At 43.4% G+C, this 19,710-nt stretch overlaps 2 protein-coding genes across 7 annotated transcripts in view; both read right to left on the reverse strand.

The window, feature by feature from the left end:
• Positions 1 to 19,710, reverse strand: part of LOC105685215 (rab11 family-interacting protein 4) — a 44,908-nt gene that overhangs the window by 11,404 nt on the left and 13,794 nt on the right. For 2 of the 5 annotated variants that reach the window (XM_012399119.3, XM_012399117.3), the window contains exons 2-6: positions 13,167 to 13,545; positions 10,548 to 10,622; positions 10,199 to 10,249; positions 8,321 to 8,359; positions 6,994 to 7,111 (exon numbers count right to left, since the gene is read on the reverse strand). In XM_012399119.3, the coding sequence (XP_012254542.1) occupies positions 6,994 to 7,111; positions 8,321 to 8,359; positions 10,199 to 10,249; positions 10,548 to 10,622; positions 13,167 to 13,528 (645 nt within the window). In that variant the 5' untranslated portion in view covers positions 13,529 to 13,545. The remainder of the gene's footprint in view (positions 1 to 6,993; positions 7,112 to 8,320; positions 8,360 to 10,198; positions 10,250 to 10,547; positions 10,623 to 13,166; positions 13,546 to 19,710) is intronic. The other 3 variants (XM_012399118.3, XM_012399123.3, XM_012399121.3) reach the window with 3 other exon arrangements.
• LOC105685216 lies at positions 3,145 to 5,050 on the reverse strand. Of its 2 annotated transcripts, none has more exons than XM_020851945.2 (3): positions 4,096 to 5,050; positions 3,783 to 3,905; positions 3,145 to 3,641 (listed from the first exon to the last, which is right to left on the reverse strand). In XM_020851945.2, the coding sequence occupies exons 1-3, from the start codon at positions 4,468 to 4,470 to the stop codon at positions 3,534 to 3,536; spliced, it is 606 nt and encodes a 201-aa protein (XP_020707604.2). In that variant the 5' UTR covers positions 4,471 to 5,050; the 3' UTR covers positions 3,145 to 3,533. The 2 variants fall into 2 exon arrangements, with proteins under 2 accessions (XP_020707604.2, XP_012254548.2); XM_012399125.3 differs by having other exon boundaries at positions 3,145 to 3,646.

The raw sequence follows: 19,710 nt of genomic DNA on the forward strand, positions 1-19,710 counted from the left end.
CTCAAGCGCCATTATTATTCCATATCAACTATAAGTCTTGCACTTTATTATTTATCGCGATCAACGCCGTTGCTACGTTACCAACGAACCGTTCGTAAATTTATTTCGTTATAATTCACAACGAATTCGAAGAGGGTGACTTTTTTTTCGATTCGTCGAAATCACGTGAAATTCCCCATATATTTCAGCTGGTTTTATACGACGTAATAATATTCCGCTGATGAATCAATCCCTGCATAGTTCTCGCTCCGTCTGCACGTGTTCCGTTACAACGACGATTAAATAGCCGCGTTGTTTGAGCCGCTGCACAAGTCGAATGAAAAAAGATGGGCGTTGAAGATCCGGATGACTTTGATCGAGGAAAACAAGTAAAACGAAAATAAAAAATGCGGAGATAGAGTGTAACCTTTTTCAGAGGATACGATATTTTGAAGATCACCTTAAGACTGACTTCTTGAACAGTTGGCAATTATTTTTCGTACAATAGAAAATGAAAGATGTAAGAAGAAAAAACCGATCGATCAACGGCTTATCGAACGTATACGACGTTTGTCGAACGAAATGGTTATTTCCTTTTCTTCTTCGGACGACGATTAGCGAATTATTTCAGGGCGGAACAATTTCTGCACAGTTATCGGGCAAACCGAACACCACCCGGAATAATATTTGCATCGTACCCCGCCTTACAATACGTACGTTCACGTGTCCCGCTGTAACATATAAGATGTGAAACACTGCACGTGTTCGCGCTCCGCACCCGTATAACTTTCTTTAAATAATTTTTTTCTATTCTCCTGTGTTTTTTTTCTATTTTTCTATTTTTTTTTTTTTTTTCAAATTCAAATAGCTACCGAGCTGCCTACGGACGCGCCCACTCCCTCGGTCGGGGTGCGCGCGACGTTTATCGGACACGATTACAGCGTTGCGTAGGTACGATAAACCGCAAGGGCGTAAACGAATAGGTTGTAGGTTGTAGGTACGATAAAATATGCCCCTAAATTTCGAAGAATATTTCACCAAGCGACTCGCGAACGATACAATAACAATCGTTAGGGCACCCGTTCGCGGTATACGGTGTAGTACGAGCCTCGCTAGCACGCAGACGTAACTGAGAACTTTTCCCGCGGATGATGATCGCGGCTGGTCTACTGCAGGTCGGTCGACCCTTGTTGACCCTCCGATTGCCGAGTGCGTGCCCAATGAGTCATGTATCCTGTGCGCTCCGATATACCAGCACTAAATTCGAGTGATTATAAATTATACGTGTACGTATACGCCGTAGACACATTCGCACAACGGGAGTATGAAAATATACAATTTCAAAGCGTTCGGAGAAGTCAGCTCCGAACTGGTGCGTAGTGGATGTTGAAAATATATTGGCGGGACGTCATGTCCGATAGAATCATTGCACAATAATCGGGGTGCGGTTATATTCAATTTTCGATATCGTCAAACGATGCAATAACGTTAGCCAATCGATTTTTTTTTTACAGGGTAAACATTTGCGAGATATTTACCGTCGGCTTGACGGCAATTGATACGTCGCTGTGGATTGCAGGCGCGTTTAGGTAAATAATTGTATAGGTATTTGTCATTTGCACAGACGCGATCGCGCTGCGAACCGGTTGAATTTTTCCCCCTTTTTTTTTTACTAAACGCCCTACGCTCACTCCGTACGAGTCCACGAATATAGGAGTGAAAACGACAATTCGATTGAGAAATAAGATGCGCAGGTACGAGTCGCTAATAATTCGCATTTGCGCTCTAATTTCTAGAACTTATTGCCTTGAACCTGCAAATCAAATCGCAAATGACGTCCATGTCCTAGATGCAGAAATGACTTAGCATCGTATACGTCCTAATAATCTTATAGCGTACGTTACACGGAGATTTCAGATGCGACTAATCGAAGAGTGGCGGCTCATCAGGTATGTTTTTACTGTTACTTAAAGCTTCTCACGTTATGTTGTTTTTTTTTTTCTTCGATTTTTTCATCCGCTGGAAATTCTCTTCGCCTCTCCTTCTCTAGGACTCGCCAGCGCGTTCCTTGTACATCGTCCACGCCGTGTATCCAACGCTGCCCAGTAAAATGAGAAAACTGAGGAAAGGCCATCCGCTCCAATTTATTAAACCTTCCTGCTGCATTTTGCAGGCCATAATCCGCGTGCTTCGCGAACGATTTCGGCGCCCCGTTCGCCTCGGAAATTTCAGACGGCCTCTTGAACTCGAAAGAAATGCGAGGGGTACGAAGGAAATGAAAAAAAATCAGGATCTGAATTTGCGCGGATTCGATTTATCCGGCGGCGAATATTGGTGCTTGAAAATTTATCACGCGCGAATTGTCAAATTTGTAGGAATAATCGAAAGAGAAAATTTTTCTCGTCGTATACAATTCTCGGTTGTTTTAGCGGTCGCTTTTTATTTCGCGTTCAACTACGCTCGTCTCTTTAATTGTTAAGGTGACCCGCTTGGCCTGCTACTCGCTGCTCCGCAACATCGCCTTCGTAATTAGATATCACGGGATTCTGGATAACTCGGCACTTCGTTACGCTCGTTGAAACGAACCATCTCGAAATGACGACCGTAAGCGAATGTTAATTATACGAAAATTAACGAGACAAAGAACGGGTGGGTTTACGGTGAAGATAATTGCTGCCTTTCATCATCGACTCGAGATGATCCCGGCCACTTGCTGGGAGTTTCAACTGACAAATTCGAAAAACAAACTTAAGCCCTTCTTTCGTCGATATTTTCACTCCTCGAATTCAACGTCCGTCGTTATTTCTGTAATTACGTCGGATGTACTACACAACCAACGTGATTCAACGCGTCACTCGTGAGGTAATTACCCACGAAAAGTTTTTAGCAGTTGGTACGTTCGCGATTTCGAAATAAAAAGGAACAAATATCTGCGTTTGGTTTTTACTGCGTTACATATATTTGCGGATAATTTTGCCGATGTGTTATAACTTTATACGATTTTTTTGAGCGATGCGGGATGTAAATATTTTCTTCCGTGCCCGATGACCGCTAAGAATAAGTAAGCGATCTGTAGATACAATAATCTGTTCCGTATAAACTCGGTTGAATACACGTTGAAATATAAAAGAAAAACAGTGAGAAATCCAACCAAGTTTCATTTTGTAAGTGAACGCAATCATTCGCCGCCTCAGCATTCGAAGAAATTGTCCATTCCCACATAATTTGGATTCGAAAAGCGACGTTCAGAAAATGTTATCTGGGTGATTGGCTGCGTGTGAGTTTCCCGTGCGAGCGATGACCCAGATACTGCAACAGAAACCATCGCGACCAGTGCGATCGGGAGAACGTTATTCGAAGAGTTCAGAAAGCATTCCGCTGCACAAATTATTCCGCGTAGAATGGATAATATCCGTTGATTAATTGGAAGCCGAAGTCCGACGCCGATAACCGATCGGCCAAAAATCGCTCCTCAGGTCGAAGAGTTTCTAGTCGTCGAACGATTCGCACTGTTCGAGTTCGGGTTCGTCCTACTCGTGTGATCGGAAATATTTTCATCCTCCGAAGAATAACTCCGACTTCTCGTGGGGGAATCGATCGTCAATCGCGGGAAACGGACGTAAGGTTGCGTCGACTGGTTCGCTCTCGTATCTTTTCGGATTCTGTACTGCGCGAGGATAAAGATAAAGATTTATCGTAAATTTTATCACGGAGAAACCCCAGCCGAGTCAAGCCGAGCCAAGATTGCGAGTAAATGTTTTTCAGGGGAAAGATTTCGGTTCGAATTCGATGGGATTCCTTACCGATGGAAGTTGGGATCTGTTTCGCGAGGAAGGATCGAAGCTCACATACCCGGAGGAATCGTCAGCGACGGTGTCATCGTCGTCTTCGTCCTCGTCGACCTCATCCACAGGCGCGCCATATCCCTATGGACGAGATTTAAGGACTTGTCGACTCAGATTTAATTTCGTTTAGGGCCGGAAATGTCGAATGACAAAAGGTAATTTATGCGGACGTTTCCGGTCTTTTAGTTATCGGCAACGATGCACACTTCCAAGGAAGTTGAAATTATAGACTCCGGTCAACTCCCGATTCAATTTAAGAAGGATTTCTTACCCTGGACGATCGCGTCGAGTGGGTAACGGTCGTGGTTTGAACCCCGCGAAGAGGAGGGCGGCTGTTGCTGCCGAAAGGATCTCTGGGCAGCACGTAGTGATAGTAAAAGTAGACGCAGGCGATGATCACGATTATTACAATGCTGGTGAATATCGTCGAGCCATGTGTATGTTTTTTACTATCTTGGAATCGATCGTTCGGACAGTGAGTCGGATAGGTGGGAAAATTTGGACATGGCTGACGATCCTGTCGCGGTGGTGGATGGACGGGGGTATAATGAGGCGTACGGGGTCGATGGGGTGGGTTGTTGTAACTCGGCTGTGTTCCTGTTGATCGAGAAAACTGACAGCAACATTTGCCCGGACTTGATCCCATATAACCGCGTTACTTCTACGACCGGGTTGTTTTTTCTCGAGACAATTTCATAACGAACAATTTTGGAGCACGCGTAAAATAGATGGTGCCACGATTATTTTAAGGCTATTAAACCGTAGCTACGTGAAGTTTGCGGAGAACAGACGAGTGAACACGCAGAACAACTAACTAAACGTCTTCGTGTATAATATCATAGATTGATATCGAATTTTTGGATGAGCAAAGCCACTGATGCATTTGGAATGTTTTTTCCAACAAGGATATTCCTTTTCTTCGACGAAGTATCAGATTTTCGGGTAGGAAAAGAGAGAGAAAAAATATCGCCTAAAAATGAAACACCCTGGTGTGTATATAGAGAACTGATCGAATTATTGACGCACGCTGTAATCTTATCAGTTCTTCGCTCACCTACTCCAATTAGCAGATCGCAAACATTACAGTAATCTTCGCTCCGTAATATTAGGCGTTTCATTTCTTTGAATTTCGTCTATGCAAAGGTTGAATTTATTTCAACGTTAAACGAAGCAGTTTAAAAAGTAGTTGCATGAGCGAAAAGATAATTGTCTCATATAAATGCAGTTCATACTTTCGTGCGATAATCAATAACAGCCAAGAATTTGGTAAACGTTTGAAACTCGCTTGTAACGATACAGTGAGGAGATTGAGACCGAAATTACCAGCACGTGCAGACTAATTAGCCCCGAGTGTTTCTAACAATTAACGTACAATAGTTAATTGGTCGTAAAAAATATTGTTCCTTTCGCGGGTTTTACAAACGGGTTGAACCGCGGATATCTGTAGCCACGTTCATTTTTTCATTGGAGCATCTCGAAACGGGAACATCGGTACGGATTCCTCAATTTCGTCAATTAACTGTGCTTACCAACCCTTGAACGTAAATCGCGGCTATTCTATTTCACTCACTGGCACATTGCGCTTTTACTATTTCGAATTGCGCCAGGCTGGTTCATCGCTCTGAAATCTCAAACTTCCTTTGTCCAAGTCTCCGGTCCGATGGGAGACGGAGTGCTCGTCGTTCAACGTCACGCACCAAGGCACCGCACCGTACTTCGAACGACTACACATTTGTACCACTGAAACGAAGCACCAATCGTTCGCCGATTTCGATGCGATTCCATCGACGTCGATCTCACCGAAACTCGCGTTTATCGTCGAATTGAAATTCCTTCGCACATTCCTCTCGACGTTGGCTTGGACTGTTCCGGTGAAGTCCCACCGGTTTTGCACCTTTGAAAATCCAATATAATCCACGTGCGTCGACGGTGAAAGAACGGTTGCAAGTCGTCCGTCCCAGTCGAGTGACCGGTACCAACTGAGATTACCGAGAACCGCCCAAAGACTCAGAGGACTGGATAGAGTAGTCCGATGCTTTACGCGGCTCACACGGATCGCAGCTCTTGATTGCTTTTATCGTTTCGAGTACGTATGATAATCCGACACACGGGTTATTCGGGTATATCCGACGCGTGGGCAGAGCTCAGGTAGACAAGACTGTACGTTCGTAACGCCAATAAAGTGCTCGAGAAATTAAAAATTCTCGTACGATGGAATCGAAAATGATTTTGTCGAGAAGTGTTCGCCGGGTGTGTTGCAGACACGAACGTTTCGACGTGCGTATTGAATGAAAAATTGGCGAATCGAAAGGTACGAGCGAGGCGTGTATCTTGGAACGAAATACAGACCGAACGCAATCCGAAAGGAAAGCAGTCTTCGTCGGTGCAGCATCATGTGAGTCCGGTAAAAGTCGTCCCGATCGTTTTCTGTCGGAACAACATTACATTCCCTCACGTCTCTTACGGACGTCGATGACCATGACAGTCGAGGGGAATAATCTCCTCATTCCAAACCGTCGGCGACGCTAGGAGGTCGAAGCTTATGTCCGCGTTTGTACAAGCCACTTATTAAAAGTATGTCGCATTTACATTTTTCTACTCTCGATCGATGCGCCGTTAATTAGACGATTTCTTCAGCTGCAGCTCTCCTCGCAGCTATCGTACATACAACGCAACCTCGACGCCTGAACGTTGTTGCGAATGTTAAATAATAAATATTAAACGTCGGTGTGCATATCCAGGGCAGTGTTTGATCCTTTCTTTGCCGTTTACCATAAACACCTCGGTACGTTGACCCTCGTATCCGTTGCAAGAATGGAATACACTTTGCGGATTAACTGCAGTGCCCATATCGCAAAAAAAAATCTACGTCGCTTTCACGCTTCGGTGGGATATACCAAATGTAACTTAAATCGCTTTCAGTCTGACCGAAGATAGCGTGAAATTCTCTAGGGTGTGATGATAATGGTAGCGTAGCGTAACAGGACACAATATTCGTCTCCGCAAATTGGATTATTTTTCACAAGGGAAACGAATTACATTTTTTCCATAGGCGCTTACCTAGGAAGGCTAGACTGTCATGCCATTTTTAGAATATCTTTCATTCGGATATCGAATTCGATGAATAATTTTCATCCACACCTTATTCGTAAAAATGGCAATTACTCACCTTGTGACTGAGACCTAGGAAGTCATCTTCCAAAGATACGTCGCTATAAATTTCATCCGCCGTATCGCATGTCGATCCTCTACCAGAACTGTTGAAACTACTGCTTCGAAATAGTTGACTGAAAGAAGAGTAAAACTACTAATGTAATTAGATTTTTGACGCAAAGAGTTGGTTCTCATCACCTAACAACTTGGCGGATTAACGCAATTCGTATTTCGCGCATCCCGAAAAATGATAAGGCCGAATATTGATTTCAACAGAAGTCGAATCAGTCGGTCGACTATCGGTAACTCTGGGTTCGTCATCGGTTAGTTACCATCGGAAGCAACAAAGAAAAAAAACTTATAAATAAATAAATTGTAACAACGGTTGTTTCACGCCATTCACCGCAGACTGCGCTGTTGGTATCAACTCAGGTGAGTAATCTATCTGTTTTACCGCAGTCGGTAGCCGAGGATTATGCGGGCTCGCGATGCACGAACGTCGAATTTCAAATCGAATACCGTACATGCAAAGAAAATATCCCATTTAAAATAACGTTATAAATTTCGATGAGTTTTTCCGAAAATTTTATAAAACTATCGCGCGTACGGGCCCATAGCGTGTCTCGAATACTCCCATAAATATATTCACTGTTAACACACAGAGTTCCCCGTATATTTATAGACCGCTGAATTATAGAAAGCAAGAGAACTGGAGTACCGGGCAGCAGAAGCCGACTCCGACAGTAGCAGGCAGCAAGTAGAGCATTGACCAAGCCGACTGACCAACGTTTATAGTATACCGCACGCGAATCAATATCACATAAATAATAAACTGTACAGTGGCGGCTATTATTGTTAGTGGGTTAATAGACGAGCGCTATGGCGGCCCCCGTACGGATGAAATAATATTACACATGGCAGATGCGAACGCGTATATATTTTTCAGCATGCGATCGATCCATCGGAGCCCCTATGTTCTATGACGAAGAAATCGGAATATCTTTAACCTGATTCGGATGTAAACACATATGCATTTTATCGGAGCCACTGTGTGTGTAAAAAACAAGTTCACAGAGGCTTCGATCGAACTGGTATTATTTAAGAAATTATTTTTCATTCGATTTTCATCACTTTCCCATCGAAAAAAGCTACAGCTTCGTACGAAGGAGTAAGATTTGTTGAAAAAGGAGAATAGATTATTCGTATCTACCGGGGAATTTTTGAACCCTTGCAAAATGAAATGCTTTAGGAAAGAAGCGATGGACCGATGTTACCTATTTTATTTTATTACTTTTAAATTGCATCGCGTTACGCATACGAGTTACCCTGTTTTTTGCTCTCACCTGGCCTGAGCGTTGGAGCTGAGCCTCTTGTTCCCAGAACTGAAAACAAAAACCATAATTAAAATGAAAATTACCGTATAAGAGAAAATGGTTCAGCAAAAAAACTGAACGAAGAATTTGCGTATTAATCACTCTTAGAAAAATAAACGTTACAAATACTGAGTTAATAAAAGTAATCTCATCAGCAATTAGACACTTGCATTTGCTTACTGCTCCTAGAAAGCATTATATATGTTAATATTATCTGCGAGTCTGCCTATATCTGTTTCATACAGAGGAGTTACCGAATCGACAACTTTTTCTGATTCTAAAACAAAGGGGATGCGTTCGATAATGTAGATACATATCTGTTATTACTGATATGAATATTTATGAAAAATGGCTGCGAACTCGTTTGCTAAACGGGACGTTTAATCTTCGGTATTATACCTTTCTCGGTAACTAGGCGCTCGAATGTTAATCGTTAATTAATTTAAGCTGCTCGTAAAAGTGTTGCATGCGTTAGTTAATTAGTTGTATCTATAATACGAGTGGAACAGATGCACAGTGGGCCAGAAATAATTACATTTCTTTTCACATCGTAATAAAAATTTTACCATACGTGTCATTACGCGTGCAGCTATGGTATTTGCGAAAGAAATTTTCTGAATCATAAAAAAAAAACTGACGCCTCTACTCAATTTCGAAACAAAAAAAAAATTTATATATATCGAGATACGATCAACTTTTATTTCAACATATCGGATTATTGAATCATGTTCGAAAGCAAAAGGGAGGAATTTCATCGATTTTGCAATTGACTTATATATACGTCCCCGTTAATTATGCTGACAATTAAAATTTATCAGTGTATGAATAGTATACTTTATAAATTATTACTGTCTGCAGCAATTTTACATTCGGTAATAGCGTATCATGTAACGTGAGAATCATTCGACATCGGGCTGCTGCCGCATGTCAGTAATACCTGATTACATATTTCTATACATATATTATACACCCAACGCATAAAACAGCATTACCACGTTAATACGAACACTCGGTTTTAAATCGATATTATTTTACACATGTATTCATGAAATACACCGATGCAACGCGTGATTAATTATAATGCATGCGCATCGTGCTCCTGGTTGCGATACAACGCGGTTTTTTTTTAAATAGAACCAGAAAAAAAAAAAAACCAAATAAAACTTCAAAGAAAAAGAAAAAGCAATCAAAGGCTAGAAGAGCGACCGGCTAATTAAATTATACAACAGTGCGGTACAAAAATAGTACATAGCAATATAGTATTTTAGGGCTACCGCGATACTACATGCCACGGAACTGCCTGAAAGGTGTATAATTTCATAATTCAAAAGTGTTCCGATCGATCAAATTCCTTCCCCTCAGTTATAATTGACCTATTTCTATCGTAAGAATAACTTCTTCGCAGAAAAAGCATAAATTTATCATAGACAACAACTGGATGACGGAATAGTAAAACTGAATAAATCGCAAATTGTGATCCGCGGTGCGGTCATCGACACCGGTTACCTATCGCGATTGAAACAAAAATATGATGGAGAAAAATTTTGACAGTCGATTTGAAAACGATCGCTCGTAGGGCGTTAGGATTTATGGGTATGAAGCAGCTGGTAAGCATGTACATTTACGATCGTACAAAATACGATCGTAGTAATCAGATCGTGATTTCATTAATTTCTCGTCACAACAAAACGTCGGAGAGAGCAAGTCGTTGAGCCGGGTTTAGTAGGGTGTATAAATACGCGTATAAGGTTACGCTGGTAAAATTGTACGGGGTTATAAAGGCAGTAAAAAGGGAGTTCCGAGATTCTCTACGGGATCAAAGGTATATTGAGTATATGTGTTCCTTACTGTCTGAAGGAGCCCCAGCGCCTATTCGGTAGGCCTTCTTCCTGCATATGGCTGGAAATCAATTACGTCTTAGATTTTATCTCCCCATGCCTCTGCGCTACTAACGGCAATAAACTTGATTTACAATCAATACACACCAGATAAATTCCCTCACTCAACTCCGGCGAAGTAAAAATGAGGAATTCGGTGTTATTGTGTTCATTTTTTGCCGTACGTATATCGATCATAAATATATGTATATTCTACGGTCAAACTACTGAATGAAAAAAAATTGAAAAGTTGGCGTAAAATTTTTCCAGACTAAGGTCACGATTTAAAGACAAAAAAATGAGTGCTCATGATTGCTCACCTAGGTGGAGTTCGTCTCAACGACGTCCTCAGCCAAGAGTTCCTGCCAATGTTGCATGGAGGACTTCTTGCGTCTCTGAGTTGGAACAGAATGGAAAAAAAAAAAAACATATCGTTACGAACTGAACAGGTTGAATTTTCCTTATACTCGTTGAGTATAACGACGTACACGGCGGTACATGCCTCTGCCGTTCTTATCTCGTTGCAAAAAATTTTCCATCTAGCTAGCATTCTCGATTTTGTTATATTTTTGTTTTCTCTTATTTAAATACTCATTGCTCAAGAATGCTGAAGAATGTACTGGAAGAACGGGACGACTTTGTTTTTTTTTTCTTTTCGCAATGAAACTAAACGAAGCATTCGGAAAAGCAACGCCTTATCTCATCAACACGGTGAATTAATTTGCAACGACACTTGGCTTTCAGAAGCACCGGTTCTTTTTTTTCTTTCAGACCGCTGAGCTACTCCGGTATATCTGTATCACAAAACTGGCGCGTTGGGACGATTAGACATGGACGACGGTACGATGTAATACCAACTTTTATGCCGTTTCAATGCCTTTTCAAGGATAAAAGATGAAATTGAAAGCGGTCGAACGTTCGATCTATCTTGAGCGGAAAAAATTTGAATCGCGAGCGTAAAACTGTTTTTGTTTAGTTTTTTCGTCTGTTGCCAAGTGACCTCGAATACTGGACCAAATTTATCATTCCCAATGTTTGGAAACGATCAATACTGTGAGAAAAAAATTAATACCCACACAATCGAACGGTGAAGAAATTCTTTTCAGTCGTATTTCAAAACCACATTACGCACGTATCGTCGCAGGATTGCGTTGAAACGAAAGCGAAAAAATGACAGAAACGCTGCATCGAGTGAAAAGCATGTGCGCATAAATGTAGAGATTTATTTTTCCAAGCGTCGAATAACGTCTCCCATAGAAAACTTCGTAAAGGTTACACCTACGTAGTAGATAGCTGAACTCCACAGCACAATAAATTCAAATTTTAGCGTATTGCAATTCTCTTTTTCTTCGGAATCTAAAATTCCGATCACGTCCCTTAGAGATGATGTGTGTTTCCGAGTAATCCTTGCCACTGAACCTGCGACACGAAACCGCCCCACGCACTTCATTCTATTATAAAACTAGATTCGGATCCATGGGACTGCGGACGGAGCGATTAGATTTGGAGAAAAAAAAAAATCGAAAAAAAAAAACGTTGCAACGAACGTGGGCTGTTTAATCACGATTCATCTTGCGCGGAGTACAGGTATGTATTTCAAAAAACGAACGTCGCACCGCGATGCAATTAATCGGTCTCTTCTTTTTTTTCAACGTACACGCGGTTGAAATTCGATAAACTTGAAACTCCATTGAACCGTTTTGCGCGTATGAGAACCTCAAGAAAGGTATGCGAAATTGATTCGTAGAGCATTTCCGCGGCACCTGTATCCCGTGTCTTGCATGACCGCCTTTTCCCGTGAAGTATATTCTAAGACCGTTACAGGTATTACATAAGCGGATATTTGCACTCGTATAATATACGTCCCAGTATTCGCGATAATACATTACAGGTAAATACCCGTGCACATATACCCACGTGTACACGTATTCTTTACGTACATATAGACGGATGGAAATATGTATATGTATATATACTCATGCGTACACCATAATCATATGTATAAGCGATAGATATTATTCTTCGCGTTGCTCTGGCGTTTCTCACGCTCGTCAAGTGCGATAAGACCCATTGCCGCATTGTACCTGTTCTGTGCTTCAAGCACGTCGACTGAATAAAAGTTTATTCGTCCCTGGAGGCCACCTGCGCAACGGTCCAAGTTGCAGTTTCCAACTATGATCTTGCTGTGCCAAAGACCCATTAGGATTGTTCCGGTCGGTCTGATTACGCGTGTGTCCAACTTCCATGTTTTCTTATACTCGTATATTACCTGTCCACGTCACGTTAGCAATGTTATATCTATACCTTCTGTTTACTACGGAAATAAGAGGCGGTCGTACACAAGGCCGTGACGCGGGTGGACCAAGGTCTTCCGTGGATCCTATCGAGCTTCGTCGATTTGATTGTATTTCGATGGTATCGAGTGAATTATGATTGAAGCTACGGAGTTCAAATTGATATGCGATTCTTGGTCACTGTAGTCCAGAAATACATGGAGATCGATTTTATTACCTACCCGGACATTCGACCGCGACTCCCCCCCCCGGTTGTTATCTTTTTTTATCTTTAATCAAATCTCGGGAATACGTCTCTTCCATATTTTTTTACCAACCGTACCAAATCCCCCGCTAAGTGAGCTTATTGTTAGCCATACTAACGAAAAGGTCTACAACACATTAATCCCATGTTCTGGTTACCCAAGCGAAACGATTACGTCTACGCACATCTCACATATTTGGTACGGCTTCTCACCGTTTCCGGTGTCAAAATACATCGTAGCAAAGACTAACAAATAAGTAAGACTCGAGTCAGACTGGAGACAAGGGGCGTCGTCCGTAGGAGTACGTGGCAATGGCAATGGATTATCGGGGAAGGTGACGTACGCGAGTCAAAAGGTGCGTGCGAGTGAAGTGAATTTTGAACTGTCGATTTTCTTTTACCGTGGGGGATTGGACCTCGTTGGCGAGGGTGCGGAACTTCCCGGCGAGTCTCCGTCCCCGTATCCGAAGCCCTCGTAGCTTTCCTCCTCCTCCTCGGGGTCGCTTTTGCCGATGGCACCGAGAACAACGTCGTCCGGAGGCCCCTCGGGATCCGGACTCGGCGGACAAGGTCGTACCACGGGAGTCGAAGACGATCTCTCCAGGTTGTGAATATCAACGGACATGGAAAGGGATGCCGGTCCGCTGTTGGTGCCCGCACCCCCCTCCCCCGGAAGTTCGCTCGTTGAATAGTAGTTCCTGTAGGGAAGTTCGCTCCTGGAATCCACAGCTGACGTACTCGATTGGGACCGGGAGCTCACCATACTCGAAGAGGGTTATCCTGCAGACGCGAATCAGCCGAAATTTTTTTCATTAGCCGAGGCTCGCCGATTGACAGATTATTTACAGATATACAGTGACAGAGAATGGGTGCTTCCTGATCAGAGAAAAAAAAAAAATTAAAAAATATATTCATCAACTATAATTATAAGCTTGTAATTATAATTGTAAAATTTCAGACGGTCTGTGCAACAGATGTGCATGTATGATAAAATTAGTAAGACTTGTTAGAAAATAGAAACAAGTGTATGTAAAAAGTAAGCATATATATATAGAAGAGATCGTCTGATGAAAGTTAAAAATTTCAAACAATTCTCGAGTAATATCAACGGAATCAAGGCCATTTATCGTGATCCGAGTCCGTGAACAGATGCAAAGAAGATTCCGAAGTCGCATCGACGCGTGACCGGGCGTACGTAGTGCAGGGACGCGATGCCCATTTCCCTGGCAGTCCGAGAAACGTATAAGCGCAGGAAGTCGTCAGGATCGTGTAGTGGAGAAGAATGAGGATATTATATATACGTTGGGTATTTGACGAGCAACGTAAGGGGGGGGAGGGGGGGAAAGTAAGAAAAGAAATATGGGAAGAAAGAGAAGCCAATCATGTCGGAACTCGACGAACAGACGCAGCTGCACTTGGTGAACGGTTCAGGCCTTTTGCCAGCGATGAGAATTTCAAGCGTCCGGGGAACTCGAAACGCGACGTATACCTACACCACGGGTAGGTGCTAACCGCACGCTACGAGTACTTTATGTACTTTCGAGAAACAATGAAGGAACGCGGCGAACGAGAATTCATTCGCCGCGTGGGGGTCGATGTAGCTCCGAGTATAAGTATACCTTATACCTAGAAAATTTATTCATCGATACACACGGCGAAATAATAGAAAATCGAACAAAAATGGATCGATATTATTTGCACAGCGGTATCGAGGTTATCGTAAAACTGATTCTCGTCAAATTTCAACGGTGGGCGAGTAAATTGAAAAAATTGATCAAAAAATAGGTATATCTGGAGCACGTCACAATCCACACCAACGTACGTATGTACCTGTCTCCGACGTGTCAAACTGTTATCTGCACGTTTCGCATCATTATCGGAGCGCACGTCTTACATCGTTAACACGTATGTACTGCACATACATCGATACGTACGTATGTAAGTACGTGTGTACATGCGTCGTCACGTGTCCACGAATCGTACCCAGGCAACCCTCGTCGCGATCGCCGTATTCCGCTGCTTTCGCGACCTCTGACCTCTGCCTGTCTTTCTCCGAGATCTTTTTCGCGTGTCGCGTTACGAGTAAGGTTTCACAAAAATTTTCAAACAGTCCAGCTAGTAGAGAATAATATTTATCGGTACGATATACGTACTACACAGGTGTACGAGCGTGTACAGATTTTTTATTCGTCATCGCATATGTTGGGCCACTCGTCGGAATTTCGAGATTTTCCCATGTAACGAGAAACGAGGAGAGATAAGAAAGGTGGTGAATAAAACATGGGCGGACGGGACGTACCCCTCGTCTGCTCGTTTTCGTTTTCTTTTTCTTTTCTCTCGTCCTCTCGAGACCGAGGCCCTTCATTCCACTGGCGCTCAGAGCGTCCTCATCACAGATTTATCAGACGCCAGTTTCAAAGGAAAGCCAATTTTCCGTTACACTGCAATATCGCGCAAGCTCTGTGCAAAACGATACTCTAACCGGCACGGCAAAATCTCGCGGAAACATTTCTCGCTAATTACGAATTCGGATCGATCGAATTTTTTTCCCTTCTACCGTCGATCGTCACGACCGATACACGTCGTTACAAAATTGGAGGATCGGATCGATAACAGTGAACGTGATTCGTGAATTTCTCACCGCGTCACGACCGCAGTCGACTTTTGGTTTAGAGTAACGATTTTTTCGGCCGACTCCAGACGCGGTATACCTAATATCGAAGCAAAAAAAACTTACGATATACATCCGCAGGTAGAGTAAAGAATCGAGCAGCGATTGAAGATAGCGAGCGAGCGAGTCGCGGTGGCGAACTATATAGATCCGTCGACTTATACGAGCTCAGGTTACAATTTCTCACAAATGACCGAGTATACGGGTCCGAAAATTTATTTCGCTCTTCACCGATTCAGGATGTTCGACTGTCCGTGTGAAAATACACGTCGAGCCAAAAATTAGGTGACAAAAAAAAAAAGCAGTCGCTCGATCAAATTCTCCCGAAATTTTCGTAGCTGAGAACTCCGAAGGGATTCGTCGTGGATTTGAGTCACACGTGAAAATTACCTCGAACCGCAGGAGACCGCGGCTATACGTTTACAATACAATGGTGAAAATGTAGCGTCGTCGCGGCGTCGTTGTCAGGGAACGAACACACTTTCGACCGCGAGTTGATTTCTAATTACTAATCACCTGTTTCCTGCGCATTCACCGGATTCCAGACTTTCCCCGTGTTTCGCATATAATCTCGGTCGAACTTATTACAATGCGAATACGTATAACGTACAAAATTCATTCACGAACCAAGCAGATCTCGCTTCGGACTCTCGGCTACCGGTTTCGCTGCTTCAATTTCGATTACTTAACCGCTGACACATGTGGTGATTATCAGCCGTCTGATTACCCGGTCGTGCTTTGTAATAATTTATCGTAGTATATCTCCGACCGAAAACAACAATTCGAACGGTACAGTGGGAGGTCACACGTGAAATTAACGGCGCTCTACCCAGCGATTAAATAATTTTCGAAACTGGTATAATTCCGCATGACACTGTCAAAACGAGTCGCGCTGCGGCAGCATTAAATGATAATGAATTAAAACACGAGACCTATAAGATAAGATACACATAAGACTAACAAGTAAGTAGTCGAAAAGGGGATTTTCCCAAGGTCGGAAGAGCGAATCGCACGTCGCTGGCGAACATAGGTATACATGCATGTACGCGATGATGTTAGCTGGCACGCGGGCTGTAAGTACTGGATGCACCGTCGCATGGTCAGATGACTCCGTAAGCGTCACAGACCAGAAATTACCATATACGCGTTATAATTATACCCTACGCGTTACGTGAAACGAGTATAGCGACGCCGGTGGGACCTTGGCATGAGAACGTAGGGACGGAAACGAAGAATAGCGTAATAACTATGACTAGTAACGGGTGGCAGAAAGGCTGGGTAAGGCGAACGGGGAGTAGGTGTATACCATGTCGATATGGTGGCGGCGCACATTCGACCGTGAGAAGCCCTCAGCCGCATTCCTTCGAGCGAGGCAACGCGGCGCGCGATTCCCCAAAGTCCTAAATCACTCCGAAGGCGCTTCGAATGTCGAACGTCGATGGCTTCGCAGGAACAAGGGCGAGGGAATTATTATCCGGCGAAACCACGCGCCCCGCACCGAGTCCAACGAGTTCAGGTCAAGATATATGATGTACGTACGTACAACGAAGACGACGGTCGTTCGCGAATAATAATACAACTTTTGGGAAAATTTCGGATCTTTGCTCCCGGCTGTACCTCCGGGGTGTGGATGGAACGGAAGAGGTACGAACGGAGATAATACCGTGCGAATCGACGTTGGATTCCGTCTGGGCTATAAGATCGGGGCAACAACGTGTGAAATAGCCTCTAACCGCGAGTCTCTCTCATCCTATATTTGCCTAATGCCGAATGGAAAGGTATGGTCGCGATGCCGCGCCGTGCAACGTCGCCGAGATATTTCTAACTAACGTAAGAATAAGCCAATGCGACCGGGATGATGTCGACCTGAAAACTACCGCACTGCCGCGGGTAACCGTAAGCCGGGACGAACTTGCGCCGCGGTAAGCCCACCAGAATGCGAATGAGTCACTCCGAGTGAATGCACGGTGTGAATGTCTGATGCACGGAGCTCGAGAGGTGAGAGTGTTGGATGCGGTAAAACGGGTATTCGAGGATCGGGCAGATCATCGAGAGAGAGAGAGAGAGAGAGAGAGAGAGAGAGATTGTATCAAACTCGGAGTGTAGGAAAAGTCGGCGTATAGTGTGAGGGAATTTAAAAGTTTGACCAATTTCTCAGCTATTTCCGGACCGTACGGAAGAGTAGAGTAAAATATTAAAAGAATTCCGAATTAATTAAAGTGGATTGTAAACGAGAACGTAAACAGCGAGTCAAATATTAACTAGCAATATTAAATACGGCTGATGTAGCGGGGGACGCGGGTCGTTTTAATTAATACACGAGTTCATTAATTGGCTGCCGATGATGCCGTTCATTGGGGTATAATAAACTTGTAATTAGATGTTACGAGTTCACAACTTCGAGGCTACGCGAAAATGGAAGCGATACGAGGGTGATGTACAACTGTAATGCTTATTAGAGGCAACACTTGCATATATACAATAACAATCTGCTTCTGTTGGAAAGTTCAGACTCGTCGATAAATTCATCGCTGCTTTGATTAGTCGAAGAAGTTCATGGGCGTTTGAGCGGAAAAGTAGGTGACTTAAGTTGGCCCGCAAGAGCTTCCAACGTAGCAATAGCTCCACATTATACATATACGATGTACACCCCGAGTAAACGGTTGTGTAAAAGAATGAAAAATTAAACCCACGAGGAAGAAAACCGTGAACTCTACTGAGAACCATAATAAGGTGACGTGGACTCGACCGTTCACCTTTCTAAGAAAATCTATTCCATGGTCTACGAGTCCCGTAATCCTGCAGCTAACGGCACGACCGCCGAGTGGGTAACACCGGCGGTGACATTTACTACTTTACGCTTGTACCACGGGCTTATACGATGTACGTAACTGTAATAACGATCCAAAAGTCGATTCGGTGGTGGTTTTCAAACCGACCCATTACGTACAAAGCTGTCCGTCCGTCCGTCTGTCTCCGGACCCAGTGAAAGTCATCGCTCAACGATTCTGCAGTTATAGGATACAGTCAGCGTTACCAAGCACGAATATCACTCGTGCAGAGCCGATCATTGCTACGAAAAACTCACGAGCAACGGACAAAAGGCTTTCCCTTGTACGCAAAAAGAGAAAAGTTCGTACAGTTGAAGAAATAAGAAAAGAAGAAAAAAAAAACATGGCCAATTTGGAGCGAAACTGCACCGATTGTACCGAACGTCGACCTCGGCGATATTAGTCGCACTCTGATTTCGGATGAATTTCACAGCGTTCTTACTTCTCGTCTCCATGTTTCGTTCGAACAATATACGAGATGCTGTTTCGCGTTCCGTGTGTCAGGTATAATAAGCTACATACCTACATCGTGTACAAATGAAAAGTAAAATCGTATTCGATTCCAGTTAGAGAATGTGCAGCCTCAATAATAATTGTTCGCGTGGGCTTGTTTTATGGTCACGAGCACACGTTTCGAGATCGTTGTATTCCCGAGCCGATTTTATTATTTTATTGCATTACTTACATATACCGTATACCTGTGCCATACCGATTCACCGAGCAGATAATCGGGGCTTCGACGTATCGGCACACCCCTGTCAAACGCGATAAAGTCACGGTGGGAATGGAAAATATGACCCTCATGCATTTCGCGCTCGAGATTCAAGATTCGGAAGAAAGATTCCAAAGCAAAATCGACAATGATTTTCTCGCTGTACGATTTTCATGGGGGGGGTTTTTTGAAGCTGACAGTTCGAGAGTTTGAATAATATTAATTAGAGCGTAGAAGTGGCGGACGGATCCGCGAAGTTCAACGAACAAGGGTCCACACGATGGCCGGCCAGCTATCAATTGAATTAGAGCCCTCGAACGAATATCCGGCTATAGGCCGGCGGAGCTGTAGATACGGCGTATAGCCTGCACTCGAACTGGATCGACCACTGGTTTAATAGCGTTAACAACCGCGAAGTGGAAGTAAATTGGAAGCAGGAAACGTTCGCGTTGGCAATGCCAGAGCCAATGCCAAGAGCAGCTTAGTAATTGGCAGGAGTTACGCGCAATTCTATCTATAGAATTCCCAGCTTCGTCGCGTTGTTACCTAGAAAATGTAACGCTACGATACTAGTTACAAAGCGTCCACACGTGACTCGTTGTTTGTCGCGAAAATCGCGGATCGTAACGAAGTTATTATACCTCGATTCGTCCACGATCTCTCCAATCGAGCCAAATACATGACACGTAAATAAATCAACATGATCTCCGATAATTTCTTTCAATCATGAT

This window comes from Athalia rosae, chromosome 1, assembly GCF_917208135.1.
Source record: "Athalia rosae chromosome 1, iyAthRosa1.1, whole genome shotgun sequence".
NCBI classification, from domain to species: domain Eukaryota; kingdom Metazoa; phylum Arthropoda; class Insecta; order Hymenoptera; family Athaliidae; genus Athalia; species Athalia rosae.